This window comes from Prunus dulcis, chromosome 2 (genome assembly GCF_902201215.1).
Source record: "Prunus dulcis chromosome 2, ALMONDv2, whole genome shotgun sequence".
Classification (NCBI taxonomy): Eukaryota; Viridiplantae; Streptophyta; class Magnoliopsida; order Rosales; family Rosaceae; genus Prunus; species Prunus dulcis.
In genome coordinates, this window is record NC_047651.1 from 19,097,697 (window position 1) to 19,120,724 (window position 23,028).

General features: G+C 38.4%; 4 protein-coding genes across 16 annotated transcripts; all 4 read right to left on the bottom strand.

Annotated features, from left to right (window-relative positions):
- Positions 1-683: 683 nt before the first annotated feature.
- On the bottom strand, positions 684-6,377 carry LOC117618743 (heterogeneous nuclear ribonucleoprotein Q). Of its 4 annotated transcripts, none has more exons than XM_034348459.1 (9): positions 6,185-6,377; positions 4,766-5,178; positions 4,540-4,656; positions 4,297-4,437; positions 4,025-4,201; positions 2,870-3,077; positions 1,599-1,780; positions 1,423-1,508; positions 684-1,319 (listed from the first exon to the last, which is right to left on the bottom strand). In XM_034348459.1, exons 2-9 carry the CDS (start codon positions 5,174-5,176, stop codon positions 1,184-1,186), a joined length of 1,458 nt encoding a protein of 485 aa, XP_034204350.1. In that variant the 5' UTR covers positions 5,177-5,178; positions 6,185-6,377; the 3' UTR covers positions 684-1,183. The 4 variants fall into 4 exon arrangements, with proteins under 4 accessions (XP_034204350.1, XP_034204353.1, XP_034204352.1 ...); XM_034348461.1 differs by having other exon boundaries at positions 809-1,319; positions 4,766-5,211; positions 6,185-6,341; XM_034348460.1 differs by having other exon boundaries at positions 809-1,319; positions 4,766-5,236; positions 6,185-6,341.
- Positions 6,378-6,905: 528 nt separating this feature from the next.
- LOC117619743 (pentatricopeptide repeat-containing protein At4g01400, mitochondrial) lies at positions 6,906-11,260 on the bottom strand. 9 transcript variants are annotated; one of them, XM_034349760.1, is made up of 5 exons: positions 9,698-11,260; positions 9,480-9,535; positions 8,350-9,269; positions 7,956-8,227; positions 6,906-7,435 (listed from the first exon to the last, which is right to left on the bottom strand). In XM_034349760.1, the coding sequence occupies exon 1, from the start codon at positions 11,243-11,245 to the stop codon at positions 9,851-9,853; it is 1,395 nt and encodes a 464-aa protein (XP_034205651.1). In that variant the 5' UTR covers positions 11,246-11,260; the 3' UTR covers positions 6,906-7,435; positions 7,956-8,227; positions 8,350-9,269; positions 9,480-9,535; positions 9,698-9,850. The 9 variants fall into 9 exon arrangements, with proteins under 9 accessions (XP_034205651.1, XP_034205653.1, XP_034205654.1 ...); XM_034349762.1 differs by having other exon boundaries at positions 9,464-9,535; XM_034349763.1 differs by having other exon boundaries at positions 9,669-11,260.
- Positions 11,261-11,740: 480 nt separating this feature from the next.
- Positions 11,741-14,472, bottom strand: LOC117619201 (probable L-gulonolactone oxidase 6). The gene is made up of 4 exons (XM_034349093.1): positions 13,777-14,472; positions 13,260-13,515; positions 12,821-12,922; positions 11,741-12,660 (listed from the first exon to the last, which is right to left on the bottom strand). Exons 1-4 carry the CDS (start codon positions 14,470-14,472, stop codon positions 11,933-11,935), a joined length of 1,782 nt encoding a protein of 593 aa, XP_034204984.1. The 3' UTR covers positions 11,741-11,932.
- Positions 14,473-19,560: 5,088 nt separating this feature from the next.
- On the bottom strand, positions 19,561-22,577 carry LOC117620192 (protein IQ-DOMAIN 1-like). Of its 2 annotated transcripts, none has more exons than XM_034350332.1 (5): positions 21,997-22,577; positions 21,596-21,880; positions 21,219-21,464; positions 20,832-20,969; positions 19,561-20,734 (listed from the first exon to the last, which is right to left on the bottom strand). In XM_034350332.1, the coding sequence occupies exons 1-5, from the start codon at positions 22,081-22,083 to the stop codon at positions 19,898-19,900; spliced, it is 1,593 nt and encodes a 530-aa protein (XP_034206223.1). In that variant the 5' UTR covers positions 22,084-22,577; the 3' UTR covers positions 19,561-19,897. The 2 variants fall into 2 exon arrangements, with proteins under 2 accessions (XP_034206223.1, XP_034206221.1); XM_034350330.1 differs by having other exon boundaries at positions 20,832-20,972.
- Positions 22,578-23,028: the final 451 nt, after the last annotated feature.

Here is a 23,028-nt window from a genome sequence, read left to right on the forward strand (position 1 = left end):
CTGATGCATACATAACATTAGTTTACTTGATTCTGTACAAATTTTGCAACGGACTATGTTTCTTTTCTGAATTTTGTTATTATTCAATTGTCTTGATTTTTAAATTGTATTTTATACAAGCGATGGTCGAAATTATTCTAAATTAATCTAATTTACGAAAGGGGATATTCGAACTTGGGTGCCCTGATCAACTGACCTAACCTATTTATGCTTTCATTTTTGATATGGTGCATTGGGATGGATGGAACACAGAAGAGCTCTGAGTTTTGAGGGGATTGAGATGACCCTCCATACGCTGAAATTACTGTGAGAAGTTGAACGTCGAAAGAAACAATTTTCATGTAGTGTCGGTGGACCAAGTCCAAGACATCAAATATCCATGATCAGTGGCCATACATTTTGTACCTAATAATACATATTAAGAATTTCCGGCAAGGGAGAAGAATATGCCACAGCATTTGGCCCGGGTGCTGATGCTTACAGGTCCCTTTAGAGTACCTGAGCAACCAAATCCATAAATTGGGTAAACCAAGATCGTCCTGTTCTGAATTTTGATCCTCAATCTGAGTTGTCCTAAAACAACTTTTTCTAGTTGACAAGTAAGTGTACAGAACACAAAACGTTAACTGGTCCCCTAGACTGGAAGATCCGAAATTGCAAAACATCATAATTCAGACTCCTTGTTCTACATTAGTCGATTACATAATCAAGCAGCTGATAATACACAGTTAATTAACACACTCAAACTGCCATTATTACTAATACAATAAACTAGCAAAATAAAAAAGAAAAATATGCCACGTCAAAATTCGGATGCAAAATAAACTTTGATTTCTGCTAGATGTCAATGAACAAATGCCAACAAAATGCATTACAAGCTGATAAGTTAATACGTAAGAAACAATTCCTAGACTGTCAATTATCTGAAGCATTTTTTTTGGCCATACATCTAACAGCAATGAGACACCAACATTCAGTTATAAACTTATAATTCCTCATTTTCCTAATCCTAGCAGCCTTTTTCTTTTTCTTTTCTTTTTTTGCCCCATCTTTTCCATTGAAAAGAGAGAAAAAGGGAGGGGGAGGTGGCTCTGTTATTTTCGTTTTCCGTCTGATGAAACTCGTCCTCCAACCAGTCACATGTTCCTTGTTTTACCCAAAAAACAACCTCAATCCTCTGCCACTAGTAAGGCCGGTACCTCCTGCCACGGTTACTTTCATCACTGCCACCACCACCTCGTCCAGGCTGTCCACTTGGACCATTGCTCCGATCCACTCTCCTAGGACGAGGAGTTGGGATTTGTGCACCAGGCTGCTGACTGCAAAAAAGCAATCTCTATGAGACATTATTCCATAATTATTTTCGTTTTTTTTTTTTTTTTCTTTCTAAAAGAACCTCCCAGAAAACAAATGGCAACTTACAGAACATAGCCAATTCGACCATCTGGTAGAACCATAGGCACCATGTGCATTCCTGCAGGCATTGGCCCTCTACCATATATCATTGGCTGTTCACGAATGGAATCCGTTATAAGACATTACACTGATACAGGATTCATACCAAGACAAAGAGGAACAATATAAATTCGGTGATCTACCTGCTGAAAACCCGCAGGAACACTATATCCACCCCCTACAGAGCCATATGGATTTCCAGCAAAACCACCACCATAACCTGGGTGTGGAAGGTGGTTTGCATGAGGCCCAGCATTGTAGGGATAAGCCCCATCGGATTTTTTCTCAGTTTGAGGCTTCGCAAGGACAACCTCCAGTGGATGACCTGTAAAAAAATCGATGGACGAATTATTTTTGGAGACACTATGAGCTCAAAAAAATGAAAAGTTTCAGATCAGTGTCTATCGACCAACTCAAAATATTATACAAAAATCAGATAAAGAAATATGTAATAGAAAAAACCATCCTCCCCATTTATTAATATTCAAATTAAGTAGCTTTACACAACAGCAGAAACATTTCAATGTAAAGAGGAACTTGCCCTGTGACGATAACCATGATATATCCCGCAGAACCTGTTATTTCAAAAAATTTACGATCAAGTTCATAAGGCCACCACCATTTTTCTAAGTTCTAACATGTCGGGTTACAGTATAAATAATAGAAATCTATGTTTGATATCTGACTTAATTGCAACAACTTTATATCACAATGATGAAAAGAATAGACCCGTAAGAGTTTCAAGTACATTCCAGCAGCCATCTATTATTTGATGTCTATACCCAAATCATATAGCATTGCATTCTACGTACTGAATCTTGAAACAGAACTCCAAATCTTAAAACATTTTGAAACAGAACTCTATATGATTTGATTTAATTGCCTCATTTCACCTATCCACAGAGAAAGTAGTCGTGCCGCAGAATGGCTGGCCGCTTGCCAGCTTTGGAATTTTGGTTATAGAATTCAGAGTGCCGCCCCTACAGACATGATTCTTATCGCTTTTGAAGCTATTATTTTTGTCTGCAGGCCTGGGGCTATTTGCCCCTTGTAGTCAGTTTCTTTGTGTTCGGGCCTCAGGCCCATAATCTACCCAAAGAAAAACAAAATAAGCTTAAACAAAATCAATCTTCCATGTACTTGATTTTAGAGGCACAAACCAACTGATAGAATTTTCACTATTATTTTGGTTTCATTCACTAATTTCTTTAGTTGAGGATTTCAAAAATCAGGGCACTGAAAATTGACCCTCAACTGTATATGCTTAACTTAGAACAAGCTGCATGTATGTTAAAAGATGAATAAGTCACATTCCATCAAACTAAAATTAGTAAAAAAAAACTTCTAAAAGAGAGGTCTATCTCACTGGATCTTAAATTCTCAAAAAGCTCCTGATGAAATGCAAAATACATACCATCAATTTCATATTTCTCAGTATCTTTGACGGCCTTCAGAGCACTTGACCTTTCAGCAAAATGGACGAATCCAAAATCCCGTTTTCCTTGGCCACCTTTTCCAGGTGGCATAACCACTTTTGTTACTTCACCATGGCGCTGAAATAGTTCCTTCAACTTTTCAGTGCTAGTGTTCTCAGGTATGTTTTTAACATAAAGAGCTTTCACCTGAAAATTGCAAAAGCAAAAACATATAGTCAATAGATAGGGCAGGGAAACATAAAACATAATTGAACATTTTAATAGAAGATAAAAGGTCGCAATGAAACTAAACATGAGCTTTTAAATTCTCGTTCTGAGTTTGTCGACAAATTTAATAAGTTCATATCAAGTCAAGCTATGATTCATATGAATTTAAAGATTTGAAAATATAACTAGAACATATATCTATACTAATATAGAAAGCCAACAGGCAACAATCAACATATATCTATACTAATATAGAAAGCCAACAGGCAACAATCCATTTAGGTTCTCCACTCTTAAAATTCTGAGGAAAATATCCCTTACTAAACTTAAAAATAAGAAATAGGGGCAAACAAAATACACTTTCCAATCCACTAAACGTAAAAAGAAGAAAAAGAAGAAAATAAACCCTCACTAAACTTACAAAGAAGAAGAAAAAAACATTCCAATTCACCCCAATATTCTTACAAAACTAATACGTTTCCATTGCTGTTACAAATTTAATAAAAAATCAACTACTTATCATTTGTTTTAAAATTTTATAGAAGGCCTTATGTGATAGTTAAAGTGGATTTTTAGGAATGATTTTACAAGCAGGGTCACTGCAATGAGAAATTATAGAATGGTACGGTATCACCACGTCAGCTAGTGATACTTCCACTCAAATATTGACATGGGAAGATGCAGTACAGTGAGATTGACTAACAACCAAGATGCACACGTATCCCCTGGGATGCAGCCCAGTGGACCATGGTGCAACGTAAAATCCCACAGATTCCTATAAACTAGTTGATCGTTTGCATTGACATGGTACCAGATGCAGTTCAAACATAATCAGTTAAGCTTCTGATATACTTTTTATAAATAAAAAATCTGCAAACTGAAGGCCCTGAACCTAGAACTTCCATTCAATTGGAAATTGGAGTTACCTGAGCAGCAGCAGAATGATCTGAAGTACTTTTTGGATCAGCCCAGGTCACAGTTGGTGAATTTCCATCCAGCCTAAAATTTGAATTTGACATTTTCTGTCTTGAATAATCAGCGCAGGCATTATTATAATACAAAACAAAAGCAAAACCACGATTTCTGCTTGGATTTTGGGGATCCTGCAATTAACAAAAGATAATTCCATAAGAACATTTATCCAAGCTGCTATTAACCTCCAAATTAACATAACAAAAGAAGAGTTTAAAGATCTAACCTTTATTAGCTCAATGTGCTCAACCCCAGGACCAACCTCCTCAATGACTTTTCGAAATTCATCCTCAGTCCAGATTTTTGGAACATTACCAATGAACAATCTATGCTTTGTTTCAGAAAGTGAACATCTTAAGGTTTTACCCTGCAGAGATGAAACACATTATAGATCACAATCAGGCTGGACATATTTTAAAAAGGAACAAAGGCAATACTACACAGCACTGCAAAAGAGAAACATCACTACCTTGAATGCTTTATTGTGTAATTCTTCAATGGCTTTTTGTGCAACCTCTTTAGTCTTAAATCCTATAAATGCATACCCCTTGCTTTCACCAGTTTCTCTGTCTTGCATTAATCTTATCTGCAAAATAATTAACGAATCAAACCCTCACAGAAAATCAAACTACCACTCCAGACGGCCCCAAACAGAAGGCCAAAATATCAGAAGCACAAGAGGCTGCAGTTCTGACCTCAATAATTTCGCCTATTTCATCACATAGATCCCTCAGATCTTCTTCCAAAGTGTCTTTAGGAAGTCCACCAATGAAAACTTCAGACCCATAGGGAGGAAGGGCAAGAAGTTGAGCATGTTTCTCTTTCTCCTCTTCATTGACATAAGCAGAAGGTTTCTCTTCATCGTCTACAAATTCACCGGCATTATGGCTTTCATCTGGTTCTGGTGATTGATCTTTCTCGCTAGCCTTAGTTGTAGGATCTTCATGTCCTTCTTCAGCATTCTCCTCCACATTTTCATCACTGCCTCCATCTACTCCATCCACTCCATCTTCATCTATTTGCTCTTCTACATCATCATCCATCTCTTCCATGTAGTTGTCTTCGTCAAGATCCACCCGCTCCTCAACTTCCGCTCCTTCTGCCATGTCTGGTTCAAGCACCAACTTTTGTCATCCAATAACTAATCCAATTGTCAACTGAATGAGCTGCAGGCTCGTAAAATAATTATGGAAATTGCACCGACCCCATGAGAATTTGCATGAAAGGCATACATATACACTATTGAAGAACTAACAAATGTTAAGCTCATAAGAACTTCCGAAGCAAGAAAAACACCTAATTGTCGTTTCTAAGCAAGAGGCAATGGAAAACCCAATGCCAAGGGAGACTTGTAAGAAATGCAACAAGAGACTGGCCAGCTTTCCTGGATGCCCCATGGTTGCTGGTAAACAACATAGAGACCTTATAATTGGCAATCCAGTTATAGAACATTTATCAAATCCAAGTTTTCTTTTGTAACCTCGTGAATCCATCAAGCAAATGGAGCACAAGAAGATAGTAGTAAACAATGTTTAAATATAACATAAAGGGTTATGCACTATTTTGTTCATGCACGAGTGTCAGAATAACTATAAAAAAATGTTAAGCCAATAGTTTTTGCATTTAAGGATTACCGCAACCTAAAAACAACTTAGATTAGAAAAAAACACAACGCTTTCTTTCTAATATAACTAGATAACAGATACTAGGGCTAACCCCTCTCTGCCTCCACATTACAGTTAGTTCAGAGGGGTAAACAAATTCATCTAAGTGAAATAAAAGAACCCATTGATGAATTGCCGTAGATAAAAAAAACCCAATAGAGAATACAACTACTTGGCTGAGAAAAACCCCTGCCCAACTGAACAACCCAAGCCAACCAATCCTATGCCTATAACAATGAAGAGAAAGAAAATCAATTAGCACAGAGAGAAGAACTACAGAACTAGACAAAGACAAGGCAACAGAGCCCAGAAAAGGAGAGATTTTGTGGATGTGAGAGTTATGAGAATGCTCAAAAGCAAATCAGAAATACATGGGGCAACGCAACTAAGGCATATAAAAAGTTACACCACAACATCAGAAAAATTGAAACAGAGTGAGACTTTGCGTACCAGTGGTTTTGGGAACAAAGATTTGGTTGTTGGGTTTTCGGCGTATGGGTTTCACTCTCGTACTTGGGGAAGAAGAAGAAGAAGAAGAAGAAGAAAGGCTTCAAAGGGTGTGTTTGTGTTGTTATCCGACGAACCCCAAATGGGTCCTCTTTCCCGAATGCCCCTATTTGGGAAAGAAATTGAGAGAAAACGCACAATGAATGCGGTTACACCTCATTCTTGTGAGGTTAGATACTTGTACCAATGAAAATACGCCATGAGAGCGCCACATCACAATTATGTTTTTCCACATCACATTTTTGTTTTTCCTCTTGTATTTAGTATAAAAATTATGCTAAGGTAAAGTCGAAGGCATGAAAAAACTATGAGCCGGTAATTGATATGAGTTTTGTCAGAGAGTCTTACACTAATCAACGGTTATCACGTTATCGACCCATTAATTAAGATTAGTATCACCACACACGGGAACTCGTGTGAGAGGGTTTTTATTTTTGCTTTTTTTATCACCTCGCGAAGCTTACACTAATCAACGACCATCACCCAGACATGCGAGGATAAATGACCGTTGTGTTTTATTCTCGGTAATCTTGGTGTATTTGGTATGCTTCTATGGGACTAATGACTAAATTACAAACACCCACTACAAAGAGGTATGGGGATCCAAGTGAAACTTCTGAAAAAAATTTATGTGTGAGGATGTGAACTGTGGACTAGGTAAAAATACAGAGGTCAATTTGTCCACTATGTTTTGCGCATCAATCAGCTGTGCAGAACAAATTTGAACTCTCAAAAAAAGCAAAACAAACTCATTATCTAATATTGATATTGTGAATTTAAAATCACCAAATTCCTGGCTACCATTATCAGAAAGGAGTTTGGACATGATAGTTGGAAGGCGAACATAACCTATCATGCCCTCAACAATCTCCTTGATGAACCGAGAGAACAATTTTCTTAAGATATGAACACCTTTATGGAGCTTTAAAGCATTGCTGAAATGCTCAGTACGTGCAGAACCACTTGATACCAGACTTCCCATAGCAGTATCAAGCTTGATAAATTTTTTTACTGAGGGTGGAAAGTGTAAGTAAAAGAGCACTGCCAACATCACCAACCCTTTCCAACAAGAATGATGCAGCATCTGTTATCCCATATTTCTGGCACAGGCGTAAACAGTGTTCCTTCCACGCGATAGCTATCATAAGTCTCTAGGAATTTGAGAACTCAATTGCGCTCATACTGACATAACAGCTGAAAAGGTAAAACGTGAAACATTTAGAACCTGAGGTGAAGTAACATACTGAGAGGGAAATGTCATGGACAAGCTTTATGGTACAGAAACCAGGGTAGCCACGAAACATGCTCACTCAACTCTTACAAGTCTCGTATTTAAAATTTGGCCAAAATGAATATACTGACACAATAAGGGCTTTCTTCTCGTTCTGAACCTTAGGGGAGGGCATTCTCGTTCATCCATGAGTGCTTTTCGAGGTCAAGATAGAAAGGCATTCATTGGAGGTATAGGGTGATTGCTCCATCCATAGTGGTGCCGAAAAAAACTGAACCCGGTCTATGTTTGATAAGAAAAATATTATCTCCCTCACCCCATTAAGGAAGGAATAATTGTTTAACTGGGCACTTGATTTGAAAAATATCCATAAAAGAAATGAATCAAAAAGAGAATATGACGCAACTGAAACACAGAATCATTCAATAAAATCAAATTAAAGAGGAAATAAAAAGACTAGATGTAATTGTACAAAGACTTCACCTCCAAATAAAGTTCAATCATATCATCGGTCACATTAACAGGATTGTTACGCAAAAGCTTTGGGAAATCAGAGATCCTTTCCAAGTAAGCCTCAACTGCTATTGATTGATCCTTTACCCTCACAAGATCATCTTTTCTTAAACTTGAACAGTCGAGGGCCAGATAAGTGAACCTCAATCACCGAGGAATAGGCTTTTTGGATGGGAACGAAGTTCAGAGAGGATATGGTTTCACTAGTAAAATTGTTGAAAACCAAGACGAATGTGCCTTCTCTGCATAGAATAAGAAAATAATTGAGATTGAATAACCGAGGAGGAGGAAAAACAACCTACATATTATTTAACATATGAAAGAGGAAAAACAAAAGAGAAATTCAAGATAACTAAGGGATAACCTGTTTAAGTAAAAAAATTCTGGAATTTGATAAATTACTTGTGATTGAAAAGCAGCGGATTCATTGTCGGTCAGCCACAATAATATTTTGTTAATAAAGGAGAAGGCATGAACGGGTTCATCTATATCTTTCATGTAGCAGTCCACAGCAGCAAGATACTGATATCTGCTGGTATGAATTAGGCCACAAATCTAAAATACTCCAAGAGACTTGAAGTGAGTAATCTCAAACTGAACGAATTGTAACAACATGATTCTGAGACAACATTGCAAGATATTGGTAAATTTACCTGGTAAAATCACGCTTTCTCATAAAATGAATCCCAATCGGTGTCAGGCACTACCTCAAGAAGGCCAAGAACCTGTTTCTCTCTACTTTTTGAAGTTATGCTATCTCCAGCATCCCATGATGGAAAGTTATTCTTTGACGTCAAATAGACCAAAATTTTAGACAATACACGTTTCGAGACATTAGCTCTTCCACATGCAACATAGTATGCACTAAACTCAAACAGATGACCAATGCCTTTCTTTGAAGGCCAGTCTACTATTGATGCAGTGTCATCATTGCCAGGAGATCCATCTATTGGGGAGATACCCTTAATAATAACATGAATGAGAGTATCTACTTTGAACCATTGAATTCTGACTTTGAGCCATTGAATTGTTCCCATCCGGCAGCTCCATATTTGCATCAGCTGAATCATGAGAATAAATGTCGGGTTTTGAGATTTCATCTTCAATGAAAGCTCATCTCAGAACGTCTAAAGTAGCTTCAGTTTCTAGCTCCAAGAGAAAATACAAGTTAAGATATTCTCATGCTGCTCTTGAATTAGGAGCCTCAGAACCCTCCAATAAAAATTGCAGAAGTTCTGTTCTGACTGAGAGATCGCAAGCGTGAGGGAGGAATTGTTCCCTGTCCTGCAAATAGAGATATTTAATGCAAACTCCCTTAATCAGATTACGTAAGTTAACATCCAGCAAGAAATGAAGCTATGCAAGTATTCAAAATGTGTTCCAGTATAAAAGAATGTTAGTCTTCCTTCACCACTTCATATTAATACTGTACGATTTATCTCTCTTTTTCTATGAATAGTATAGTTCAAGACCCGCACCTAGTGAAGTCCATACCTAGTGGAAAAACAAGGCCTGAAATGCAGTACTTCAAATAAACTAGCATCCTGTTGCTGTAAACAAGAACAAACTATAATAAGGCAACTTAAAAGCCTCCTTGGAAAACTGACAATATGCAGCCAAAAACTAACATGAAATGATGTGATACAACAATTATATTCTCTCAATAAGGGGTAGAGATGATACACGATGGAAGGAGAAGCAAACTAAAGTACCAAAACACCCATGTCGGTGGAGTTGCAGTTGCTTCAAGCAAGATTGCATTCTTTTGAAAAGCACTTGCAACGTTTATGGCTGGATTAGTGACAAACAAAAAAGGTAAGGCCAGTTACTTGACCAAAACCAGGGAGCCAAATAGTACGAAGCATCTAATAAGCTCTCCTCGGTTTAGCCCGTATCTTTTTTATCAAGTAATCCTCCAAACCGATAGCTGCCTCTACTATTCTGGTGTTCGGCCTAATTTCCACCTTCATTACCTCTCTCAGAATTTCCTCCAATCTCTCTAGCTCAATCTCTTCGCATATCCCAGGAACTATTGTAAGCCAAGTATCTGTATGAGGAACCTCCCCATGCTTTAGCACCTCCTCCAAAACTGCAAAGGCTTCCTCAACCCTGCCCACATTACAGAATCCTTTAACTAAAGCATGAACAACCGAAAAATGCGGAGAAAACCCCCTTGATATCATTGTCTCCATATAACTCTTTGCCTCATCAAGCATCCCATGATCACATAACCCGCTAACCAAAGTCCGATAGGACACCAAATTTGGCAAGCACCCATTTGATGCCATATCCTCAAGAACTTTACAAGCATCAACTGGACGCCCTTCTCTACAAAATCCTAAAATAACAGTATTATAATGCACAATATCAGGATTGCATCCTTTAACCTTCATCCTACAAAGCAGCTTATACGCCTCACGAAGCTTCTTCTTTCTACACAAACTATTCAACAAACTAGTGTAACTCAACGAATCCGGAACGAACCCTTTGTTCAACATGTCCTCCAAAAAATCAACCGCCGTATTCACCTGACCCTTCCTACACAACCCCTGCATCAGAATCCGATACGACTGCACATCTGGAACAAGGTCTCTCTCAAACATTTTGTTGAATAGCTGGTAGGCAATGCTAAGATCCCCATTCAAACAAAAAGCACGCATTAAGATGTTGTAAGACTGAGTATTGGGCATCACCCCATGACGGTGAGCGTCCTTGAAGACGTCGAACGCCGGGCGGAGAAAGTTCCGGTGAGAAACGAGGATTTGAAGAATGCGATTCAAGTGTTTGACGGAAGGCCTGCAGTCAAATTCCACCATGGTATAAAAGGTGCGGAGGGCTTTCTGTGGCAAATTGGCTTCGCCGTAAATCTTGATCAAGTGGGAAAAGAGAGCCGGAGAGAAAGAGTAGTTCTGGGTCTTGAGGCGGATGAGGAGGTCGTCGACGAGAGAGAAGTACTTGGAGCGGCCAAGCTTGAGGATGAGAGTGAAGAGGGAAGAGTAGGAGTGGCGAAAATGGGGTTGGCGGGCAGCCAAGTCGAAGATCTCTTTGGCGAGGAGAGGGTCTGATTGTGAAGCGATGAGATTTTGGATCCTGGAAGGGGAGCCGATTGAGCCGATTTCGTGGTTCTGGTTATGGCGTTGTGATGAGAGGAAGAAGACGGAGGAGGAGGAGGAGGAGGAGGATGGGGGTTTTGGCGGGAGGGCCAGAGAGCGAGTGACCGTTACTGCGGCTTTTGATGACCGCTGAAAGAGCAGATGCATTTTTTCTCTCTGGTTGTTTCGTGTTCCGTCGTCATTCCCAATCCTAGCTACACAGTCAATATGAGAGTGGAAAATACAGACTTGGGCAAACGACGTCGTTGTGGTAATAAAATCCCATGCCTATTTGTAACATGTTACATTTGTTTCACATCTCTAACTCTAAGTCAAGTATTAATACTAAACTATACTAAACTATACTATTTATGATTTTTTTTCTGAATACAAACGATAGTCTAAACTACAAAGAGAATTAGTTTTCACACATACGCTATCGAGGTGTCATGGGCTTTTGAACTTAAGATCATTGATCTACAAGTTAATGCCCTTTTTTTATTAGGCTACACCTCATTAGCATACTATTTATGATTATAATTTCATGAATTCACAAGTTTTCTGCTTAGTCCAATAATGAACTGATGTTCGTAAATTCGTGACCAAAAATATATTTAACTCAAAAATTAATGTTCAATAATACAATCAAATAAAAATTGAGTCTTATCGAAGATTAATTTTACTTCAACCAAGTATTTAGTTCGTCCAACTATCAAAGATTACATGAGTAGTAGTAGGATATCTAGTGAGTGAGCTTTTGAATGGACAATGTCAAGTTGCCCTAGCTATAGCTTTAAATTTCAACTGACGGAAGAGGAGCTCGAAAATCCATTTAGACGTAATTTGTGATCTACACTAGTTAGCGGCACGGTTCTTAGCCACAAATGTACAAATCCTTGCACCCTCAAAGACTTTCCCAGGTCTACACAAGTATCCCTTGCTAGGGGCACAATGGATGTCCTGTGAGCAAACGCACAACCCTTCTAGTGCACACCCCTCTTTCACTATAGTCACCCCACCCTTAAGACCAAGGACTTGGTCTGTCCATTCACTAGAGAAAAGCCCCATTGGATCATAAACATCTTTAACCCTCAAGAACTCTTTGGCGCCCTTGTACTTTTTCATCACTCCATCAAATACTATGTTCCTGTTCTTTCCCCAATGTGGCAATGCTCCATACTTGAACACCGCCATCTGCTCTATTTCTTCAAGTACGCCTTGGTAAAGCCTAGGAGCCATGGGGTCTTTGCTTCGATAGTACGTGATATCGAAATCAATTGCATTTTCTTGCTTGCCAAGGTAAGCACTCGAGGCTGTAACGTAGCGCAGAAGGATGCCATTGTAGATATCTACTCCACACAGAGCTTTGGGTTCAATCTCCACCAGCTTTTTCACATCTTGGATGAAGTTTTTAGCCACAGACAAGCTGATGCTGAATGTTGTTTGATGGAAAAACTCACCCTTGATCCTGGGGTCCCATGCGCATGCTGTTATCCTTGCATCCTCAAGACTGTCTAGGCAGGTCCCGGATGCTTGAAGGCGGTTCTGATATCCAATAACAGGATAGCCAGTAAAGATCACACCTATAAATTCAGTAATTAATTAGATACCGAACAGAGCAATATGTAGTACAATTTTGATTGATGTTTTAGAAGTTTTAGAAGTTTTTGCTTTTAGAAATGAAGTTGAGAATGATTTGGCAAGACAAGCAAGGCAATAATACCAGAAAGAAGTAATGCATACCATTGTTTGTTAAACCATAAGCATCGTTTATGAGAGCAGATGTGACCAACTTTGCACCAGAGCATTTCCCATCAGCATCCCTAGTGGATTCTTGATTCTCCTCTATCACAATAACAAGTTTTTTTTTTTAAATGTAACTTTTAATTAGCTATGATGGCAATGCATATGCAAAACGTGCACTATATAAATAAAGGGTGCCAACAATTTGGCATGTTGAGTTGTCAAACTTTGAATGAGTACATGAAACCATCTACGAGCATACAATTTTGATTCACAATTTGACAACATAAGACGTCAATTGTCAAATAGATCATCTCTCCAATGGACTAGTTTATAATTGATTAATCCTTCATACAAGATCGGTCCTCGTTCTTGCTAATGCAATTTGCTTGAACTGAACTAATTAAGTAGTTATTAAATATAATTAAGCTAGCCAAACCTGTGGTTCTGATAATTGCAAGTTCAAGTGAAGATGTGGCTCGGAAAGGAATGAAGTCAAAGAAGCCATTGCCAGAGGTATTTGAGGAGACACGATCATCCATCCGATAGACTGCCTTGTGCTGGCTGGGGTACCATAACACGTCTGCAAACTCATGTTGCTTACCAAACCCAACTACTTGATCTCCCAAGTCAGAATCGTTCTTGCGTAAATATGTAATGGATCGCTTAAACATGGGTTGCAAATTTAGAGTAACCTACCAAAGAGAAAGTTGTACAAAATTTAGCTTTTGTCTTTGATTGCAAACTAAATCAAATTATAAAAATAAGATTGTAACTTTTAAAACTTAAGTGAAAATCTAATTATTGAACTACGTAGCCACAAAATGAACATGAATGTGTGACTTGATTTATAGTCTAACAATATTGCCTAGAGCCTAATGATTTGTGTTAGATGCTATAGTACATATGGTACTCGACTATAAATTGTATTAATTTAAATAAATAAAAAAGAGTACCTGTGAAATTACTCCTAGAACTCCAAGTGAGACTTTGGCTGCCTTAAGATCTTTATCGCCATCATTGAGCCTCCGAATCTTGACATAACCATCTTCAGGTCCTCCTGGACTTGCAATTCTAAGCCCCACCACATAATCATGCACCGAGCTTCCCTTACCCCATAATGTGCTGCCATGTGCCCCAGTCCCCAACATGCCTCCAATGGTCAAGCCCCACCAATATGGTGCATAAGGCAAGGCCAGCCCTACCTTGGCAGCCTCACTGATGAGCTGCCTGAGAGTCACCCCACTCTCCAATGTCATGGTCTTTGCTTCAGCATCAATCCCCACCACACGATTGAGGTACTTGGTGCTTATGATCAGCCCATCTTGCCCCCCTGGGCAAACCAGCTTTGGAATGCTGTGAGAGAAACGAGTTGCCACCTTCATTTTGGTCTTGCTCTTTGTTGCATAGGCCACAACTGATATTAGTTCTTCCTCTGTAGAAGGGTACGCTACACTGCCTGCCCTACACACCGTTCGATCGGGGAAGATGCCATAGGAGTTTGTGATGGTGCAGTTTGTGTTGCTGGATGATGAACACTTGATGTGCTCTTCTGGAGGAGTTGAAATGCAGACATAGAATGACAATGAGAACAGACAAGTGAATCGGACAAGGAGCCCCAACATACCTGATTTTGTGTATAACAAAGACATGGTTGATGGGTCTTTTTCTTGATAGTGTGACATTGTAACATATAGTTGTTTGGGCTATATAAAACTTGTGTGTATATATATATATATATATATATATATATACTTTCCAAGAAATGTAAAAAATTTAAGCTTTGGAATGCTTTCAAGTCAATGCATTATTAGTGACCAGCTAGCAGTTATGTTTTCTACCAAAAAAACAAGACTTGCATAAATTGGTAATGGGATTTGCTATTTTATTGGGTTTAGATCATTCTATATTTTTTCCCATTATTGATATTGTTGGCTGCTCGTGATCACAAGTTGACATGTGTGGGGAATGTGGGTCAGTTTATTTTGTTTAACTTGAAATCAAGGAGTGTTTGTTGCTTGCAGGCACTGGTAGCTTCAAAATGAATAAATTTTTTGAAGTAAATAGATAGATAAAGAGTGGAGGAAGGGAAGCCATGTATAGGTGTTGGTTTTGTATTGTGCCACTCATCTGTTGAAATCCTAAACAAAACTCAACCTAATCTCTATCAAAAGTAACTCACATTTTCAAGCTAGTGGATTATGCCTTAGCACAAAGACTAGTTGTTTCTATAGTGTGGCACTAGTTAGTGGATTGTCCTTTGTGGAAATGGCGGTGACTGAAGTGCTTCACTTAGTCTTCCCTTTTCAATAAATCATATATATACATACACCTATCTTATTTTTGGATGCACTTTAAATGATAATTTAAAATAAACTACAGAGGAGAGGGATTCGAACTCGGATGCAGAATAAGGAGCACATCCACTAAAATCACTTGACTAAACCCATGTATGCTTTCGATGCACCTTAGTCACTGAAAAAAGCTCAGAGTTTGCGGGTTCCTAAATGCACCCAACAATTTGCTCAATGCAGTCAACGCATCCCAGCCATGTCTCTGATTTTTCTTGTTTGATATTTTCAATCCATAGATGGAAAGCCCAATTGCTTGCAGAATCCATACGCAACCCTTTATTTATCTTAACATGAATTGTACTCCAACACCACACATATTCAGAAACAAACTTATTTTGACAAGTTAAGGCTCGTTTAGAGAAACATTTTCATTTTGGGTTTTTCTATTTCTTTATCTAAATTTAGGGTATTATCATACATATATATATATACAGTCCCGATTTTTTGGACCACAGGAGTCCAAGAGATTGTGGTCACCCACCGTTGGATATTAATCCAATGGTTCAAAATGATATAATAAATGCAATATGACATAAATGATTATTACCCGATTCAAGTCATAAATGAGTGAACCGTTGAATTTACATCCAACGGTGAGTGACCATAAATCTCTTAGACTACAGGGGTCCAAGAGATCAGAACTGTATATATATATATATATATATATATATATATATGTATTTGTACATAACACCTATTCTATCTCTGACCTGATATTAGCAAAACTCCTTTGTATGTGTATACAGGTCACCCACTACCACACATAACACCTAATCTTCTCAATTTTCTTTTCTTACTATATATGAATACAATGAAGACCCCTAAAAAAATAAAGAAATGCAGGCTAGAAGAAAACGAAATGCTTGTTCTTCTTCTCTAGCATTTATCCAATTGTAATTTGTATGTATGTCTTGAAATTCTTCCCTCCACAATCAAATGTACCCAATCAGGGGCAGTCCTACCCTAAGGGCAGGGTAAGCAGCTGCCTACTCCATTTTTTGCTACGTTAAAAATTCCTCAATACCCAATATAATCAAATTTCTTCTGTCTACTCAAACTCAACCCACCAAGGGCGATCCTACCCTAAGAGCACGGTAGGGCAGCGGCTACTCCATTTTTTGTCAAACCAAAAATACCCAATACCAAATACAATCAAATTTCTTCTGTCTACTCAAACCCAACCCACTCAAATTTATCCCTTTAACAAAAGAGTGCTGCTATTTTCACCCGCCTGTCCTATTTTTCCACCCACCTTATTTTAAAAAATTTAAAGACAAATTTATCCCTCTGTAAAATGACTTCTAAAACCCTAAAAATAAAACAAATTTTAAAAAGAAAATAAAAATTTTCTTTTAACTCTCCATATTCTTTCCATCTTCCTGACCTCAACAAATCCAGCAAGCACTAATCTACCCATCCCAATCCTTTAAAAAGTTTTAAAAAAAAAATCAAATCAAATTCTCAACTCCACCTTTAATATTGTGTCAGGGTTGGTGGGTGTTGATAATAGAGGTCAAATTGCCCTTTAATTTTATTCCATTTTAAAGATTTTTCAGTCTGATTAACCCACATGCGAGTCCTTATTCCATATAACATCACTTCAATTAAAATCCATTGTAGTCTTGTTGGTCGTAGTTGTGTTGTTGTGGTGGTGGTGTTGCGGTCGTGAAGCCACTAGTACTGCTAAGGGGTTGATGAGAATATTAATATGGTAGGGTAAGGTCGTGATGTTGAAAAGACATGAAGAAGATGAAGAGTGTTTTTTGTTTTTTTTTTTTGGGTTAAAATTTTTATGTTTTTAACTTGGAGTTGATGATGTTTGGTTGAATTAATAATTAAAGGGTATTTTAGGAATAATGGTGGGTGGAAAAGTAGGATTTTATTTTTTACATAGTGGGTGGAAATAGCAGCACTCTTAACAAAAACAATAGCCCAGCCAAACTTTCTCCTTTAATAAAAACAATAAAAAGCAATATAAGCATGTGAAAGATGTGAAAGTTGTATGGAGAAATATTTTTTTTTTTGTTACAAAAAAGGTGGCTGGAGTGTCACCTCTCCGAGCCGAGCACGGGTTAAGGAAAGCTCTCCCCAAGAGGTTCGTTACACATGCAGAGGATCGAACTCGGGACCTCGTTGAGGAGCCCGATCACATTCGCCCAACATGTGTGGCCTAGCCCATTCAATTTTCCACTAGACCAAACCCACTTGGGTATGAAGATTTTTTTCAACGTTGACTAACATTGTGAATTTTGTTAGTGCTTCTGCTAAGCGCCGTAATGAGTTAAAATTTAATTCGAAAAGCTGAACTCAAAGAGTTGTTGGATTCTGGGGAACTTGAGACAGGTAGAAGACTTAATTAAGGTCGTAGTTTGAAATGAGCTGGAGCCACTTGTTGGGGATCTCACTTTGCCTCTATTACAAATTTGATGAGTTTATTTGAAGAGACTAAAATACTTCTCCAGTAAATCAGTGATTATGGACCTAACAAACAATTTCGTGGCGATGCAGAGCGTAACTATATTGCTATGATGTATTTTGAGTTTGTATTTTCATTACTTTTGATGGATAAAATTATGGGATTGACCAACTTTCTTTGTCAAGTGTTTCATACAAAAAACTCAAGATATTGTAAGTGCTTTAAACTTTGTTGAAAACACAAAATCACAGTTCCAAGATATGAGGGCACATGATTGGGATGATTTATTCATGAGTGTGGTATCATTTTGTGAACAACATGGTATTGATGTTCCTGATATGATTTCTCGTTATATGATGGGCACACGTCGTTTTTGTCAACAAAAAGATTTTATTACAGTTGAACATTACTATCGCATTGATGTATTTAATGATGTGATAGATTGCATGTTGAGGGAGTTAAATGACAGATTTACAAAGCAAACAGTTGAACTTTTTATTCTTAGCTCAGCATTAGATCCTCGTAATTCCTTCAAATCATTCAATATTGGGCATCTATGTAAACTTGCTGAGAAATTCTATCTTGCTGATTTCAGTCCAAGTGACTTGAAAGCTTTAGAAATTGAGTTGATGTATTTTCAAAATGATATGCATCACCTTTCCTGCTTTAAAGACCTCACCACTCTTCCTTAATTATGTTAACAATTGGTGGAAACAACTTTGGCAGAAAAATACCATTTGCTTTATAGGTTGATTTAGTTGGTGTTGTTGACTCTTTCTGTTTCTACAACAACAAATAACAAGCTTTTTCATGTATGAGAATTATTAAGAATAGACTTCGAAGCACCATAGCTGATGAATTCCTTGCTGATTGCATGATTCTCCACATTGAAAGAGAGTTTGCTAATAATATCGATAATGAAGAGATAATTGAGGAATTTAAGATTTCTAAGCCTTGTAGGGTAAAGTTTTAATTTAAATAGTTTAGTTTTGTGTTGCATTGCATTTACTTCCTGTTTTTTTTGTTAAGCTTTTATTTATATATAGATATGCATATTTGATGGTAAGGTTCATTACGTCCCCCTTGACTAAGTGTATCTTTTTATTTTTATGAATAAAATTCACTTGTATCGTCGAGTTTTTAAAGTAAATTTCACTTATTTGATTTTTAAATCTTGAATCCGCACTGTAATCAATATATCAACCAAGAACTAAGAAAAAGAAAAAAGAAATCTATTTTGTTTTTTTAAAAACTGTTGTATATATAAAGAGTTGGGATAAATTTGTTTGAAGTGGGAGATAAAAAATCAAGGTATCATGCAGTTTCAATTTCCAACGAGTGTTATGTAAAGTCGTCAACTTGAGAGCACATTTGCAGAGACATAATCATACAGTAGGAAAAAGCAAGAGGTCACTTTTCAGAGGCGAGGCTTGTTTGCTGTACTGAGATGCGCATGGGCACTGTCACTGGGAGTTTTGGTGAAGTCTAAAGAAAAGACTTTGGATCAGTCATTGCACCTTAGTGGGGTTGGAGTTTAGAAACACATGAAATGGGATATCACTTTATTCCCAACTAATCAGAGCATGCATGAAGATAACTTTCCCATTAACAGTGCTGGAGTTAAGGAAGAGCTGAACATCATAAACACTTTTTTTTTTTTTGGGGTCAATTACCCCCAAAAAAAAAAAAAAAAAAAACAACGGCAGCAGCTTCCAGGAAACACGACACTTTTCTAAATTGTTAAACTGCTTGGAAAAGCATATGCATAGTGATTCAAAACAAGAAGCAAAATCTCATGGGATCTGAGATGACATGATTTTTCTTCAGCTTCAAAAATGACCATTGCACGGTAAAACAAGAATGAGTTCATATATACTAAATTTGAACAACTCATTGTTCCCACAAAATGCATTGTCCTTCAAGTAAGAGTTTGGATATGTGGGTTTGTGGAAATTGAGTAAAAAGTAGAATACAGAAAGCAGGACTAGATTACAGAGTTTTGATATAATTTCAGTTGAAAGAGAGTGAGAAAATAATCACCGAAGTTACAGAGTTTGTTAATAATGACACACTTACACCTTCAACTACAAGCCAATCATTAGAAAGGAAGAGAAAAATAAAAAAAAACTTCGATCAGATTCATCCTACGATCTATCCAAATACTCACTGCACTGCTCTCTAAATTACATCCCAATTGCCTCTAGATCATTATTTAATGGTCAAAACTACATCCTAATCACAATTCAAATCAAACTAACATTGTGACAAAGTTACAGCTCACACTCCCCCATCAATTTCAGCCATTAATCACCTCAACCACCTTCTAAGGTCACTAGTTGAAGAAGGGGAAACCTCACCACCATGACTCTCAGTGCAACAAGAAGAATAGTTAGACCGTTGCTCCACACCAAAATGCGATGCAGCCACACTCTTGAAGCTTGGGCTCCTCAAGCTATGTCCATAACCGCCATACCCCATTGCCACACCGTAAGGATCAGGAGCTGGGAATGAAAGCCTTTTCTTTGCTGATCCAGCTCCTCGTTCCCGGTCTGGTGTCGATGGTCTTTGTCGCGGTGCACTCTGAGAGCGTATCCGAGCTTTGGCAGACTCAGTTGCTGCCATGTAATTAGGCAATGTCGCAACACTATTGCCACTAGTGCTTGTACCACCACCCCTGCTATGTTGGTGCATAGCACCACTGTAGAAATAGTTTGACCTAAGGCTTGGAGTTTGAGATGCATTAGAGCTTCTATCTTCTCTAACACAGCGAGGGCTGGCAGACCGGACTTGGATAGGCCGGGTTTTTGATGGGGATGGTGTGACAGGGGACTGGTGATGAAAAGGTTGGCTTTGGTGGGTTCTATCTCTATGGAGTGGTGAACTAGGTCTTTGTTTTGGTGAACTGGGTCTTTGTTGTTGGTGTTGGTGGTATTGGCTTGAACTTGATCTTCGGAAGCTAGGTGCTAAACTTGAATAAGGCTGAGAGGTGTCGATTTCAACTGTCTTGATGGGGTCTCTATGGTCAGTTGAGGCTCTTCCTCTGCTGTCCCATGGCTTTGGGGCCATCCATCTATCTAGCCATTTGGGTCTCTCTTCAAGCTCATCCTCATTTCCGATTGATGGGCTCCTACCGTTCCTCCATATCTTTGATTATGCAGAGAAATTGAGACCAATTAGCTCATGAATGCAATAAAACCATTGAGAAAAAAACAGAGCACAAGGACTGAAGTGGATGATAAACCTGTTGAGAGAAGGCGTGGGACAAGGCTTTCTCACGCTTCATTGCAGCATCTTTTCTGTGTTGCAACATAGCTTTTACCTCCTCAATTGTGTGGGGGCGTTCATCCCAATCATCTGCTATGCTACTTCCCTCTCTAGACTGCTACAAACAACACCCAAATGCTTTTAATTTTGGAACTGTTTATGTGGTTCTGGTAGTGGAAGCACCAAAGGGCAAGACAAGTACTTCCACTTATGTTCAATTTATAAGACTAATCATAACAACGAAGTTTTATTCTAACATTATGCACTAATTAAATTGCTTTCTTACTTCAAAAGCATGAAAAGTACTTGATTGTTGATGATTGAAAAAATGGTTGGTGTTTGAGAATGAATCTAAGTAACTCACCATGGACTTTCTGTCTGAAATGTCCTGAAGATACCTTGATTCCCAAACGCTATTGGTGTCACTAAACGCAGATTTTCTGCTGCCTTCATGAGAGAGCCTGGTGCGCTGATCAAGCACCCGAGCCTGCACACGAACCAGAGCTTGCATGCACTTGAGAGTCATCTTTGCTTGCTTTCTCACATTGTGACCTCTCACCAAAGCTTGCAACTTTACAAGCCCTTTAAGCGCACGAAGTGCCCTCCTTGCCTAGAACACAATTTACAAACACAAACACGAAACCATCAAAACCCAGTTCCCCTTTCTTTCATTTTAACATTCCCAGCAACCAAACAGAGCTTTAGATCTACACATGTGCATGTTAATTGCTGTGCACCTACCAAGTATCCTCTAAAGGCAGTCTGGATAACAATGGCATAATACTGCTCTCTAGCATGATTAGAAGGCCTAGTTAGCCGAGCCACTTCGGCTGCTGCTTGGGCAGTTGCCATTGCAGCCTCAGCTGTGGCCACAGCCACAGCCAGCACATGCTTTTGCTCTGCAGCTGCTGAACTGTTGGCTGCTGATACATGGTCTGTGGCCTTTGGCGCTTGAGCTTGTTGTGTAGCTGTTTCTTCTTGATTTAAATTTGTGGGTTTCCTGAACCACCTTCGCTTCTCTCTTTTCTGCACAAAACCCAGAAAACAGAAGTAAATTTTACCATCTCCTTCATCTGCCCAGTAACAAAAACAGAGATAAAAGAACAAAGAAACTGAAAGATTTTGGATTTTTAAGAAAATACCTTTTGATCTTCATCGTCTTTAGTGGGAGATCTGAAAGCCCTTTTGACAGCAGTCAACCATGACGAAGTGCCTCCCTTCTTCCCCATCAGATAATACAGTAAAACTAAAACGCAGCTGCATTTACAGCAAGTATGAGGCTAGGAAAGAGCACAAAGTGCCAGATAATGCGATGTGTGGGTGACCGTGGCTTGTACGAAAGTGCCACCTCTTTTCAATCTAAAGACAGAAAACGAAAGTGTGTGTGAGAGAGAGAGAGAGAGAGAGAGAGAGAGAGAGCAAGGAATGTGACTTGCTCAGCCAAGCTTAAGATTCAATCAAATATTATATCTGAAAGGGTAATAAATTTGAAGGCTTTTTCTCTGCAAGGTTAAAACTTTGGTCTTTTTGGGGGCACTGAAGGACGGTAATGGGTGGTGTCAGAAAGTACGTCCATAAAACTTTATAAAAATCTAAAATTTTATATAGAGGACGTGACAAAATGTGCACAGAAAATGACTAAGTAGGTTGTGTTTGTAATTGTATACTGTGAGTGTGATATCGAGGATGTTGAAGACCGAGAGAAAAAGAAAGAAAGAGAGAGCACGTTTAGGTGCACAAGAACCAACAGTAATGCTTTTAACTTTTAAGCCAATAATTTTCCTTTTTTTTTCCTCAATTTTTGTGGATAGAAATAGAATAGAAGAGGCTCTCTGGCTTTTTCTCTTTTAAAAAATAAACAACTGGGGCATGAACCTCTCATGCTGTCACGTGGTGGTATCAGTGGCAGCAGCCAGCAGGTAGGGAGGAGGTGTTATAATGTGGTTGATGGACTACGGTGGTCCCTCACACTCCCCACTTAAAAATTGCATTAACATTGAGTATCTTTATTAGTAAGCGGGAAACTGCATCTTTTTGGATCTCTTGGTAGGCATGTGGCTGTAAGTGTACTGGGTTTTGACTGTATTTGGCTATAGAGCTTAATGAAACACATGGTCTTCTTCAGAGTCTTCAACTCTTGGAATACCAGTCAAACTGTCTGATTTTGATTCCCC